Raw genomic sequence first — 14,403 nt, 5'->3', positions numbered from 1 at the left:
GCTTTCTGGGAAGGCTGCCAGCATTGCTGGGTTTTGCAGTGGGTGTGGTGCTGGAGACACATGCCTGCTAGATTATGGACAGAGATCCGCCGTTCCCCGAATGGCCATCAGAAAGTAACGGCTTCCCGCTGGGCTGGGCGGGAACGGGCTTCTCGAGAAATGAGAACGTCTTGCTACCAAGCTTCAGCCCCCGTAGTGCCAGAGGCTCGGCTAACACATTGAGAGAGACGTGGTCTTGCTCGCATTCATAGTTCTTCCCTTTCCTATGCCCCATTTCCTCCATTAACCTGATGGGTTCCCTCCCTTCCTCTCCTAGCCTATACCATCTTTGCTTTCCTGGAGTACCTGGTCGTCCTTTCCAACATGGCTTTCCACATGACCGCCTGGTGGGACTTCGGCAACAAAGAGCTGGTGGTCAGCTCCCAGCCAGAAGACAAACGTTTCTAGGGCGGCCTCGCGCCAGACAAGCGTGTTACCAGTGCTGCCGACGGCCTCTGGAATCCTGCCGTTGGTGCGAGTCTTGGGGCCAGATGAGCTACCAGCTCCTGGGAGCGACGCTGGGCAGGGAGGGCTGTGATGCGCCTCGAGAGGAAACCAACAGCATACTTCGCTGAGACATCGCCAGGACCTCCCTGTGCTTACGCTGCTGCGGCCAGGACCCTGGCCTCCAAAAATACAGGAGGGTGGGGATTGTAGGGGAGTGGGATGGTTACGCACAAATCACACAGCAGCCTCTCCATGGATCTGTCATTCCTATCAAGTGCCAGGACAGGAGCGGGTAGTGGGAGCCGAGGGGGCAGGACCCAGGGGAGTCGATGGGGTAAGATGTTAGTCCGTGTGGCTAGGAATCCTTGTTCTGCAAGGCCGACTGATGCAGCAATGGGATCTTCTTTCCCGCCCCAGCTGGCTCAGCACAGCTCCTTTCCCGCACCTGCTGCCTCACCAGGGCTCTGGCCACCGGCCCAGACTCTCGGCAGGAACCACCACGGGTAACAGTCGTGTGCTCATTGACAGTGGAGATTCCTTGCTGTGGCCCTGGGATTGGAACAGGAGTTCTCCAGAGGGAGGGTCTCTAGTGAGCTCCTGACCCCCACTTCCACTTCCCGGCATTCCCTTTCAAGGGAACGAGATGGAAGGAAAGGGTGAGAATACTGGAGGAAAACCCCTTGCAAGGCATTCAGTGTTGCTCATTCTCAGCACCTTGACAGAAGAGGCGAGGGCATAACTTCCAGTTCCCCTTCACTCAGACATCTCCTTGAGGGGTCCCTGAATCATGACCTGGCCCCTTTTTCTGCACTGTCTTGGGCTGGCTATTCCTCCATGTGTTTTCTCCCCCCTCCAGTCCAACAGGTCGGCTTTGTTCCCCCTGCAGAATCCTTGGCCAAGGCCTCCCTAGGTGCTGTGACAGAGTGCTGAGGCCCAACAGACCGGCCAGCACTCTGATCGTTTCCCGTGTGACAGCTGATTGGGGGGTAGGGAGCAATTAGCTAATCAGGTGGGGAGGCGGGGTGAGTTAGGGAATTACTTGGATGAAAGGCGGGGAGGCCGTTTTGGGATGGCAGGAGATGGGGCTAACTGTGCCTAGATTGAAGGAGATCCCAAGGAAGAGAGATCTGGTTTCCTCCCGGGGCCCTGGTGACCAGGGGCTGAAGGCAAGAGTTGTAGAGTGTAGGCGGGGCGTGTGGCATTGTCCAGGTGTTGGTGGAGGGGACTTGAATAAATTATACAGAGTGGACACTAAGAGAGTCTGGGGAGTTCCTGGGGTGGCCCAGGATGCAGGGGATACGCCCCCATCACAAGTGACTCGTGATTGGCGGGGGGAGGGGGCTCAAATTAAGGTGTCCTCCCCCAATCACTAGTTCCTCTTGGAAGTCTTGACCCTTGACTCCTAGGAACGGTCAGCGTGAGCGCGTGATTGAGGCAGGTCTGAGCTGCAGATATTGGGTCTGTACCCAAACTCCACCACAGCGTGTGCTGTTGGGATTGGGGCTCCAGGTTGGGCCCCTCTCTTGGGGACATGGTGCCTCCGGCTGACCAGGCACGACTGCAGAGGGTGAAGCCAGGAGGTAGGGAGCAAAGCCCAGCCCGGCCAGGCGGGTGTCTCTTGGGCCATGCCTTCCTGCCTCCTCGACCACTCTACCAGGGCCGTCGCTGGTCTCCTTGTGAACAGCTGTGTCCCATCCTCGCCTGGGTCACTGCAGCTCGGCCGGCTGCTTGGAAGAGGAGTTGTAATCCCAGGATATGCAGGGCTGTAGTCTCCCTGCTACACTGGGGGAGCTGCACTGGCTTTGGTGGAATGGCTCCTGATTTACACAGTATCAAGCCAGCGAGAGGGAGCTGGAAGGGCACCGCTGTAGCTTCCTGGATTTCAAGGAGGACAAGGGCTTATTTTGGAGGGTTGGAAGCACAGCACATCACCCCTGTGGCACCTACGAGAGACCACCCTCCGTGGGCAAGCCCCTGTCTTATGAGGCTGCCCCAAAGTCTCTCCAGGTGGGCTGAGCAGAGCTGTGCACCACCTCCATTGGAGCGCCCACCTCCAGGCAGTGGTGGCTTTTCATGGGGCTGTTGAGTGATGCTACCAGGCTGGTTTCCACGCGGTTTGGGGAGAGGGGGCAGTCCCAGATCCCTTGTCGTGTCCGTTTCAGTGCAGCTGCCAGGCTGCCTCACGTCCAGACAAGCTCCAGCTGGGAGATTTTGGTGGTTCCATCTCCCCAGCTGCATCGGACCCAGGCTCAGTGCCGGCAGCAAAGGCTGCGGGTAGCGTCTCCTCTGAACTTAGTGCCGCTGGAGTGAGAGCCCCAGCGACCAGACGCTTCTGCTCGCCTGAGCCAGGGTCCCAGCCAAGCAGTGCCTGGGCCTGCTCCCTCCCTCGCTCTGCCAACGTTCCTCGGCCCTGACCTGCAGGTGACCCATCTGAGGAAGTTTGGGCTCTGTGCCTAGTCTGCTGTCTCCGAACAAGGGCGCGTTGTGTGGTGGATTTTGTGGTGTGGATACCTGCCCTTGGAGATCTGCACTGAGCCCCACCAAAGAGCCATTGGCTACCAGTGATGTTCAGTCCCAACCAACCTGGGCCAGACCCAGACCAGGGACCGTAGGATATAGGTACTCCCACCAATCTCATCACTGCAGTGTCTGAGCACCTAAAGGCCCTGTGTCCCATAGCCTGGCCCTTTCTGAGCTGGAGTAGAGTCACCCGATTGGCTTCTTGGGTGACGATGGCCTGGTGCTGTCCAAAACATCAGGACTCTGCATCCAACCTGAAGAGACCCTGTGCTTTGGATACAGAGCACTGGCTGGCCGTGCCGTCCCGCAGCGGCAAAGCAGAGGGTTAATCACCTGGTGAATTAACACCAATGACCTTGGTGGCAGCAATGTATTGGGAGCAGGGGAGGTGGAGGGCTGGCACGTGGAGGGACTCCCAGGCCTGAGAGGGCCAGCCTGGGAAAGGCACTGGAATACCTGGGAGAAGGATTCAAAGGGAGCAGGCCGGGCTCAGAGGGTAGGTTTAGGCCTCGTGAGGATCGAAGGGCGGGGCAGGAAGCCTGCCTGTGGTGCAGAAGGGAAGAGGAAGCCAGTCCCAGGAGCAGAAGCGGGAGTGGCAAGGGATAGAAGGGCTGCCAAGTCATTGACACGGCAGCGTGTGGGGTGGGTGAGGGGTGAGCCTGGTGGGCAGACTCGCAGAGATGACAGGAGCCTGCCCCAAGGGGGTTCACCATGGAGGTGAATAAACCCGTCCCAGGATGTCTGGCTGAGCAGAGCTAACAGGGTGCTGCGTCAGGCACCACGTTCTTCTTGGTCCTACGTGCCAAGGCCCTTTGGCCAAAGCCAGAACAGAACACTCCCAGCCATTCAATCGTCCAGCAATGGCTGCCTCGTTGGAGATCAGGGAGGTGACACAGCTGATAAGCAATGGCAGATGGGAAACTCTACCTAGAAACATTCCCCTTGTTCGTTAATTCTTTTTCTTTGGCGTGGTGTTGCGGGGAATGGAGTATGGAGAACAGGCCCCGTGGCAGGGTTACAGGCATCCAAAATAGGGAAGGAACCTGTGTGATGTGTCTGAAACCAGGCAGAGGCCATCACGGACCCTCGCCAGCAGAACATGCGGGATGGTCTAGGAGCCCCCTGGGAAGGTCAGGAGGTGCTGGGTACCTTCAGCTGGTGCTTTTATGCTCTTAGCACTGGTGGAACGCAGCTCTGGTCCGTCAGACAGCTGTTACTGGTCTGCGCCGAAAGGCCAGGTTACCCTCTCGCAGGTCTGAGGGGGCACCTACCTCTGCTCTCTGAGCTGCCAAGTGCCCTTTCAGAGCCCTGCTGGGGAGATCAGCTGCAACCTACGGGGTGACTCCTGGTCACTCATGAGGAGAAATCAGGGCCCCCCCCGACCAGGGCAGTGTTGGAGAGCGGCAAGCACAAGAATGTCCAAGCAACATTCCCAGGAGTGAACCTGGCCTTGGGCTGTGAGGGCTCGTTGGGGTTGGGATAAAGTCCTGCTCAGTTCTTTGGCTTTAATCGTCACACTCTCTCTTCCTGATTTTCCTGGGCATTTTGAAGCTGCTGGTGCGGCCCTCTCTCGCCAGCCGCTGCTGCTTGCAAGTGGGATCTGCCGTGCGCATCATCTGTTACTGTGTGCAGTCACACTGTATTCTGCTGGCGTGGGACTGGCATGCAATCTGTGCCTTTGGTACTGCTGGATATCTATTTTCATTGGTTTGGAGGATGCAATAAAATGCTGAGTATTTTCATCAATTTATTTCAATGTTATTGGCTCCCGCGACCCTCCCAGTCTTGCCCCTGGTCTAATGTTCCCATATTCCTCTGGGAGCGTGCGGAGACCTTTCCCCTAACGGATCTGTTATCTCCAAGTGCTTTACAGACATGAATAATTACGCCTGCTAAATCTCTCGGTGAGGCACCTATTACCGGGTCAAATGCATCCTGAGTGTATCAGACCATACCCAGTGATTCAGCTGGGTTACGCCAGGAATCGGTATGGCCCATGATCCGTAGACTCAAAGCCTGGGTACTATGGTGGCAGGCATGATAAATAAGCTAGATCCCTGTTTTGCATTTCAGGAAACAGAGGCCCAGCAAGTTTCGCTGGTTTGCCCAGAGTCACTTAGTGGCAGAGCCAGGAGCCCTGGTTCTAACTACTAGACCTCACTGCCCTAAGATGCAAGAAATTTTCCAGGAATTGCCTGGTTTCCACTTGATAAAACTTGTCAGTTTGGGTGGGGTCAGTCTAACATCATCGTCCTGTGACTTCTTGCGGGTTTGATTCACTGACCAGTTTCCACTCTCCAGCCCAGCAGCTTGCAGAGTCTGCTCAGCCCAGACAGGTAGCGGGTATCTCCTGTGACGCTCCCGGCTTTAATCACACACTGATGTAACCAAGACCAGAATCTGTTCCATCTTGTCCTATGGAACGTCCACCACACCTCTCAGCCTGGCACCTGGCCCTGTCACATCCAGCTCTGGGCCTCAACATGTCCAGGGAAAATCCTCCCTCCAAGTGCCAAGCCATCCGTGCACTGTGGAGAGCAGTGTGACTTATGAATGGCCCATGTGGACTCAGATCTTCAAAACTGATCCTTTGATAGCAAACCCCCTTATTCTGTCTCCAGTCGGACACTCAGAACCATGAGTCGCTTTCTAAAATCCTTGCTAAAATCTAGATCCGGGAGACCCTACCCAGAATCCCCCTCACTGGCTCAGAATGAGGCTTTTTTCTCTTGGGGAAGGTGGGGTTGGAAAATGCCACTTTGTCGGAACCGAACCTTGTTTGCAGTTTTGCCTCAGTTTTGATGAATTTTTCAACTAAAAAAAAAGTTCGAGTTTTGCAATTGTCAAAACGTTTCCTTTTGGACATTCTGGAAATGACAAATTGCCGTTTTCAGGCACAAAATGACTTTTTGTTTTGACAGGTTTCAGAGTAACAGCCGTGTTAGTCTGTATTCGCAAAAAGAAAAGGAGGACTTATGGCACCTTAGAGACTAACCAATTTATTAGAGCATAAGCTTTCGTGAGCTACAGCTCACTTCCTCAGATGCATATCGTGGAAACTGCAGCAGACTTTATATACACACAGAGAATATGAAACAATACCTATTCCCACCCCACTGTCCTGCTGGTAATAGCTTATCTAAAGTGATTTCCAGCACAAATCCAGGTTTTCTCACCCTCCACCCCCCCACACAAATTCACTCTCCTGCTGGTGATAGCCCATCCAAAGTGACAACTCTTTACACAATGTGCATGACAATCAAGCTGGGCTATTTCCTGCATAAATCCAGGTTCTCACATCCCCCCCACCCCCATACACACACAGACTCACTCTCCTGCTGGTAATAGCTCATCCAAACTGACCACTCTTCAAGTTAAAATCCAAGTTAAACCAGAACATCTGGGGGGGGGGGGGGTAGGAAAAAACAAGAGGAAACAGGCTACCTTGCATAATGACTTAGCCACTCCAAGTCTCTATTTAAGCCTAAATTAATAGTATCCAATTTGCAAATGAATTCCAATTCAGCAGTTTCTCGCTGGAGTCTGGATTTGAAGTTTTTTTGTTTTAAGATAGCGACCTTCATGTCTGTGATCGCGTGACCAGAGAGATTGAAGTGTTCTCCGACTGGTTTATGAATGTTATAATTCTTGACAACTGATTTGTGTCCATTTATTCTTTTACGTAGAGACTGTCCAGTTTGACCAATGTACATGGCAGAGGGGCATTGCTGGCACATGATGGCATATATCACATTGGTGGATGTGCAGGTGAACGAGCCTCTGATAGTGTGGCTGATGTTATTAGGCCCTGTGATGGTGTCCCCTGAATAGATATGTGGGCACAGTTGGCAACGGGCTTTGTTGCAAGGATAAGTTCCTGGGTTAGTGGTTCTGTTGTGTGGTATGTGGTTGTTGGTGAGTATTTGCTTCAGGTTGCGGGGCTGTCTGTAGGCAAGGACTGGCCTGTCTCCCAAGATTTGTGAGAGTGTTGGGTCATCCTTTAGGATAGGTTGTAGATCCTTAATAATGCGTTGGAGGGGTTTTAGTTGGGGGCTGAAGGTGACGGCTAGTGGCGTTCTGTTATTTTCTTTGTTAGGCCTGTCCTGTAGTAGGTAACTTCTGGGAACTCTTCTGGCTCTATCAATCTGTTTCTTTACTTCTGCAGGTGGGTATTGTAGTTGTAAGAAAGCTTGACAGAGATCTTGTAGGTGTTTGTCTCTGTCTGAGGGGTTGGAGCAAATGCGGTTGTATCGCAGAGCTTGGCTGTAGACGATGGATCGTGTGGTGTGGTCAGGGTGAAAGCTGGAGGCATGCAGGTAGGAATAGCGGTCAGTAGGTTTCCGGTATAGGGTGGTGTTTATGTGACCATTGTTTATTAGCACTGTAGTGTCCAGGAAGTGGATCTCTTGTGTGGACTGGACCAGGCTGAGGTTGGTGGTGGGATGGAAATTGTTGAAATCATGGTGGAATTCCTCAAGGGCTTCTTTTCCATGGGTCCAGATGATGAAGATGTCATCAATATAGCGCAAGTAGAGTAGGGGCTTTAGGGGACGAGAGCTAAGGAAGCGTTGTTCTAAATCAGCCATAAAAATGTTGGCATACTGTGGGGCCATGCGGGTACCCATAGCAGTGCCGCTGATCTGAAGGTATACATTGTCCCCAAATGTGAAGTAGTTATGGGTAAGGACAAAGTCACAAAGTTCAGCCACCAGGTTAGCTGTGACATTATCGGGGATAGTGTTCCTGACGGCTTGTAGTCCATCTTTGTGTGGAATGTTGGTGTAGAGGGCTTCTACATCCATAGTGGCCAGGATGGTGTTATCAGGAAGATCACTGATGGATTGTAGTTTCCTCAGGAAGTCAGTGGTGTCTCGAAGGTAGCTGGGAGTGCTGGTAGCGTAGGGCCTGAGGAGGGAGTCTACATAGCCAGACAATCCTGCTGTCAGGGTGCCAATGCCTGAGATGATGGGGCGCCCAGGATTTCCAGGTTTATGGATCTTGGGTAGTAGATAGAATATCCCAGGTCGGGGTTCCAGGGGTGTGTCTGTGCGGATTTGATCTTGTGCTTTTTCAGGAAGTTTCTTGAGCAAATGCTGTAGTTGCTTTTGGTAACTCTCAGTGGGATCAGAGGGTAATGGCTTGTAGAAACTCGTGTTGGAGAGCTGCCGAGCAGCCTCTTGTTCATATTCATATCATTTTTTGACAGTTTTTGACAATTCATATCATGTTTTGACAGTTAAGCTAGTGATAGTAAATAGATATGTTCAATCATGAGGAAACACCTTGAAATGAAGCTTTTGGATTTCCAGCTTGTGAACACTTTCCAGATTTTGACTTTTTCTCCTGATTCCAAGTGGGAAAATTTTTCAATATCTTGAAAATTGTCAGGGGCTGGGAAAACTCTTTCCCAGCCAACTCTGCTCTAGCCAGAGCCCGCCCAGGCATGCGTGACTTATACGGCATTGTGAACATCCCCAAACACTGACTCTGTGGCCCGTGGACCCCTTGGGGGCTGCAGACTGTGTCTGAGATTTCCAAAGGAGTCCACACCTCGAAATTTGTTTGGGGTCCGCAAATGAGAAAAGGTTGAAAACCGCTGCTGTAGGGGGTTACCATCCATAGCAAGCACGTATGTTACCTGCTTGGAGCACACCCTGTTTGTGGTTCTGGGTGGATCTAACCCTGAACTAGCCATCTCCACTGAGAGTGGGCACTAGACTGTACTTTGGGAGATACATGAGGTATGGGGGGTGGGGGGGATACATCTCCACAGTGAGCTGAAACCCACAGCAGCGAGTCTGAGCTTCTGGCTTGTGGGTCTCGCGTTACAGTGCTTAAAACAGCTGTTTAGCCATTGGGGCTGGAGGGCGGGCTATGAAGCTCACTCTACTCCTGGGGTTCAGAGCCCAGGCTCCAGCCCAAGCCCCAATGTCTACATGGCTATTTTTAGTGCGGTCTCATGAGCCTGACTCTTAGACTCGGGCTCTGAGGCTCAGTGCTGGGGGTTTCTACTTGCCATGTAGACATACTCCCCATGTCTCCGAGCAACCAAATCAAATGGGAAAGCATTCTGTTCTGTCACTGCCCTCCTGGGCAGATGCCTGAAGTCTTCTCTATTCAGATGCTCATGAGGCCAAATTCTGCCCACAGGCCTTTCCTCCACTGGGACAGCAAAAGTGGGAGCACTAGTGTAGACAACACCGTTGGCTATCTCATCCCTGCTATTTATCTGCATTACTACAGTGCTTAGGAGCGCCAACCAAGCCCCCACTGTGCTAGGAGCTGTACAAACAGAGAACACTGCCTGTCCCTGCCTGATAGAGCTCACACCCAGATTCTCAAAGGTATTTCGGCTCCTAACTTCCACTGAAATCCACCCACCAGCAGCAGGCTTCATCTGTTGCGGGTGCTGGAACCTGGAAACGAGCTTGGCAATGGCTTTCTTCTTCGCCTGAGCAACGTCGCTGACGTTTGAGGATCTGGGCTAAGCATAAGACGAGGCAACAGCTGGGAGCGCAGCTAGAGAGAGACCATAGTGGTCAGTGTGATGGGAAGTGGTCTCCACACTCCAGCAGCCCAAGCGTGGTCATTACGGCCTCGGACTCTGCTCAGATAAGCACCAGCTGCGGCCCTTGTGTCCTCTGCTAGCCTGACTGTGACTGCAGAGCTGCAGAGGCGAGAGGTGGAGGGATTTCCGCCGTGGAGACGGGCCTGGTAACGCGGCTGGAAACGGGCTTCCGGGGAGCGGAGCGTGGGGAGGTCAAGGAGGGTTTTGCCTCGGGGGTGGCTCCATGCATGATACCGGCGCCTGAGTCCAGACGAGCAGGGGAGTCACTTCTCCGTCCAGTCTGGAAGCCAATCTTTTCCCCTGAGACATTTCAAAGTGACTTTTTATATTTTGGTTCACAACTGTTGGTTCCCGCAGACAGGAGCTGGACCTGAACTACCGTTCCCGTTTCCGAGTGACACGAACGGAAGCAAAACACCACCGGGGTTAGCAGTTCCCTTGGGAAAACACACTTCTCTTGGGATTTGCCATTTTCCTGCTTTGAACAAAACCATCCTTTTTCGGTCCAGAAGACGCCTGCCTGGAGCATTTTGAGCAGCCTCATTAAATTCCTTCTAGCTGACTCCGGCGGCCCCTTCCAGCATCGCTCCCTGGTGCAGAGCCAAGCCCCCGTGCACACAGCTGGGCCACTGCACTAGGATGGCTTCCACTTCAGGGGAGAGACAGGGGTTTGGCCTGGTTTGCTTGCAGTGTTGGCCTGCCACAGCTCCTCTGGGCCAGTCATTTCTCCATTTCCAGGTTCCTGTCTCATTTCCCCATTACACAGGGCTGAGAGCAGGACTCCCTGCAGGGCTGGGCCCAGGCGGCATTGGGCAGGGCGCAAAGCCTCATCCACACCACCATGGACATTTCCCCTAGGGAAGGGCGAACCTCCCGCCCACGAGGAGCCCTGTGGGCTGGGCTGTGGGATGGATCCCAAAGCTCAGCGCCTTCCTGTGGGGCTGAAGGACAGCAAGGGGCGGAAGGCAGGCAAGGACTGGGAGCGAGCGGGGCGAGTTCGAGTCCTGACTCAGACTGGGGCTCAGATGCCCCATCCCTTCCCGGCCCAGACATCCCTGCACACACACACCCCGTCCCTTCCCATCCCAGACTCCCCTGCACACACATCCCCATCCCTTCCCAGACATCCCTGCACACACACCCCCCGGCCCAGACACCCCTGCACACACACACACCCCCAGCCCTTCCCAGCCCAGACACCCCTGCACACATATCCCCGTCTCTTCCCAGACACCCCTGCACACACACACCCGTCCCTTCCTGGCTCAGACAGCCCTGCACTCCCTTCCCTTCGTGCCCCCTCCCCCCCGGGCTGTTGACAGCCCATCCCTGCCATTCCAGGGGTAGTAAACGCCTGCTCTAAGTGCCCTGCCCAGCCTGGTGTGACCCGGCCTGGCAGGGACTTGCTGGCTGAACAGAGGCATCTCTGTCCCGCAGCATCCCTGGCCCTGCTCAAATGCCCATTGTCCTCGCTGCCTGGCTGGATCCTCTGCAGGGGCCTTGGCGGACACCCAGCAGAATGGGAAGGCCTCAGCCAAAGCCACTTCCCCCCAGGGTGCACCCTTCCGCTGCCCCCTCTGCCGGGAAGGGCCATGGGCGTGGGAACAGGAGCCACATGGCTGCTGCAGCCCAGAGACAGGCCTCACGCAGGATTCCCCCTCACCCCCCAGCCCAAATGGGGCACAGCTCTTCCAACTCCCTGGGAATGGGCTGAGCCCCCGTTGGCCCCTGCCCGAACTGGGGGGCTGCCAGCTTTGAAGTACTAACAAACGGGACAGCCAGGGCCATAGCCCTGGGCAGCTTGGCAGCATGCACCGAGCACCCTGCGGGTACGTCTACACAGCACACTAAGCCTCAGCTCTGACTCCGGTTTGATCCCAAGCCCCGCTTCTTTCCACAACCACATCAGCCTGACTCGGGACAGCCAGCACTCAGGAGCCGGGTCCTAGGACCCATGTGGGAGGAGGGTCAGCGCCCAAGTCCCACTGAGACATGGGGCCAGGCCCTGGCCTTGGGCAATGTGGACGCGGCTCAAGCCATAGCCCCACCTGACAGCCCCACCAGACTTCCCTGGGGGCTCCCACCCCTCTGGCTCGCTGCTGGAAACCCACTGGCCTCTCCGGCCCATGCCCCCCGTGCCCACCCACACGCTGAGCCCTGAGCCCGGCCTCACACGGGGTGGGCAAGGCGGGGAGCAAAGGGGTGGTGAATCAGGGAGAAGGGGAAGCTGGAGGGGGAGGGTGCAAGAGGGCTGGGGCTTATTCCACAGGACACAGCCCCCACCGGGAATGGGGGGAGGGAATTCGCTAAGGAGTGACGGGCCAGACCCAGCATTCCTTTCCCGGCTGATTTCACGCTCTGCAGCTGGCAGCTCCCAGCGCCGGGGATGTGAGTGCACCTCCTGTCCAGCGCCAAGTGGTCACTGGCAAATGGCTGCTGTCACGCCACTGGGGGGATCAGTGGGGGGGTCTCTTGCAGGCTTGCAGCCCCTACAAAACTGATGGCTCTGGGGCCAGTACTTGAGATAATATGTCTGTCTGACTGTCCATCAGCTCCAGGCTGGCAGACACCCCGTATACTCAGAGTTCACCTGCTGGGTGTTATGTCTCCCCGGCATTGTTGAGGAATCGCCGTTCCGGAGTAATGCCAGGCACTGCCAAACCTTGGATGCCTGGTGCTGCTCACACAGTTGCATAGCCCAGTCCCCGGGGCCGGGGGAGGCGGGCTCTCTTCTCAAGCCTTTATCTCCTCCAGCAGCCAAGTCGTCTCCTGCACGGCGTGGCCCCGGGCCATGCCTCGCTCTCCCCAACCCTTGCCACCATAATGCTGTTAATACACAGGCCGGCTGCCACTCGCTGCTCAGTGGGAAGAACCACTTCTCCTGGAACGTAGAGGATAAAACTTTCCTCATCTACAGTGCCATCCCTCACAGGAGCCCTAAGGGCTTTACAAACCTCCCTGTCCACGAGGTGGGTGTTATTACCCCCATAGTATGGAAGGGTAAACTGAGGCACAGCGCTGGCATGACTTGCCCTGGGCCATGCAGGAACTCAGGGGGAAATGCCAGGCCTACAACACAGATCTCCTGATTCACGGGTCATAGCTGCTAGACCAGTCATTCCCACACGACAGCCCCTGGAACACGGGCTGGTCACACGGGCCTGGCTCCTCCCCCGGCGTCCCTCTGAGAAATCATATATAAACAGGCTGTAAACATCACAGCGCCTCTATATAAATCAATGGTACACCCACCTCTTGAATACAGTGTGCAGATGTGCTCGCCCCATCTCAAAAAAGCTATACTGGACTTGGAAAAGGTTCAGAAAAGGACAACACAAATGATTAGGGGTATGGAACGGCTTCCGTATGAGGAGAGATTAAAAAGACTGGGACTTTTCAGCTTGGAAAAAAGATGACTAAGGGAGGTACGATAGAGGTCTATTAAATCATGACTGGTGTGGAGAAAGTAAATAAGGAAGTGTTATTTACTCCTTCTCATAACACAAAAACTAAGGGCCACCAAATGAAATTAATAGGTGGCAGATTTAAAACAAACAAAAGGAAGTATTTTTTTTCACACAACGCACAGTCAACCTGTGGAACTCCTTGCCAGAGGATGTTGTGAAGGCCAAGACTATAACAGGGTTCAAAAAAGAATTCGAGAAGTTCATGGAAGACAGATCCATCAATGGCTATTAGCCAGGATGGGCAGGGATGGTGTCCCTAGCCTCTGTTTGCCAGAAGCTGGGAATAGGTGACAGGGGATGGATCACTTAAAATCATAGAATACCAGGGTTGGAAGGGACCTCAGGAGGTCATCTAGTCCAACCCCCTGCTCAAAGCAGGACCAATCCCCCAACTAAATCATCCCAGCCAGGGCTTTATCAAGCCTGATCTTAAAAACCTCTAAGGAAGGAGATTCCACCACCTCCCTAGGAAACGCATTCCAGTGTTTCGCCACCCTCCTAGTGAAAAGGTTTTTCCTAATACTTGACGATTCCCTGTTCTGTTCATTCCCTCTGGGGCACCTGGCATTGGCCACTGCTGGAAGACAGGATGCTGGGCTAGGAGCTTCGGTCTGACCCAGTCTGGCCGTTCTTATGTTTCTTAACTTCATGAAAACTAATGGAATGTTGCCTGCATTGTTTTCACTTATCTGTATCCTGGTATAATGGAGGAGCAGACATTTACATTCTGCCTGCTCCTGTAACTAAATAACCCATCAAAGGGGAACGAATGCAAATGCGGAATGCAAATGAAGAACTGTAACTGACCTCTGATCATCACACGCAATAACCACTTGCTTTGAAATGAGCAATTTTCTAAGACTCAAAATGGGTTCCTCACTCTCCATCATGAAAGGAAAAGCCAGCAGGGGTAGTGACCCCCTGTCCACGTGTTTCCTGTGAGCCGAAGATATACATATGGATTCGGGGAAAGATCCTGTTTGGACTCTTACAGGGAAATGTATCAGATGCAAAGTGGAGAGCCCCAGAGACAATTTGGGTACCCTGAAAAGACGTTTGGGAAAGTGGCCGTTTATCCACAGGTGCTGGAACTAGGGGGTGCTATTGCACCCCCCAGCTTGAAGTGGTTTCCATCATATCCAGGGTTTCCAGTTTGATTCAATAGCTCTCAGCACTCCCACTATAAACAGTGTTCCCCTGCCCCTGTACATGACTGCCACTCTTTGGAGTTACAGACTGTGGCTCACCTGCGCATATATTTTAACTTCTCAAAAACTCCCATTTCCTTTTCTTAGCGGAATTGGCTGCCAGCGTTGTCTTTGGTGCAGGATCTGAGGTCAGCAACTGGTCTCTTGGGACTGG

At 53.9% G+C, this 14,403-nt stretch overlaps 1 protein-coding gene across 3 annotated transcripts in view; it reads left to right on the top strand.

Annotated features, from left to right (window-relative positions):
- PGAP2 (post-GPI attachment to proteins 2) overlaps positions 1–4,752 on the top strand; it is a 41,650-nt gene extending 36,898 nt beyond the window's left edge. For all 3 annotated transcript variants that reach the window (XM_084639127.1, XM_084639125.1, XM_084639126.1), the window contains exon 6: positions 317–4,752. In XM_084639127.1, coding sequence (XP_084495253.1) covers positions 317–447 — 131 coding nt within the window. In that variant the 3' untranslated portion in view covers positions 448–4,752. The remainder of the gene's footprint in view (positions 1–316) is intronic.
- Positions 4,753–14,403: the final 9,651 nt, after the last annotated feature.

The sequence above is a fragment of the Lepidochelys olivacea genome, assembly GCF_965140295.1.
Source record: "Lepidochelys olivacea isolate rLepOli2 genome assembly, chromosome: 1".
NCBI classification, from domain to species: domain Eukaryota; kingdom Metazoa; phylum Chordata; order Testudines; family Cheloniidae; genus Lepidochelys; species Lepidochelys olivacea.
This window is presented reverse-complemented; position numbering and strand designations above follow the sequence as displayed.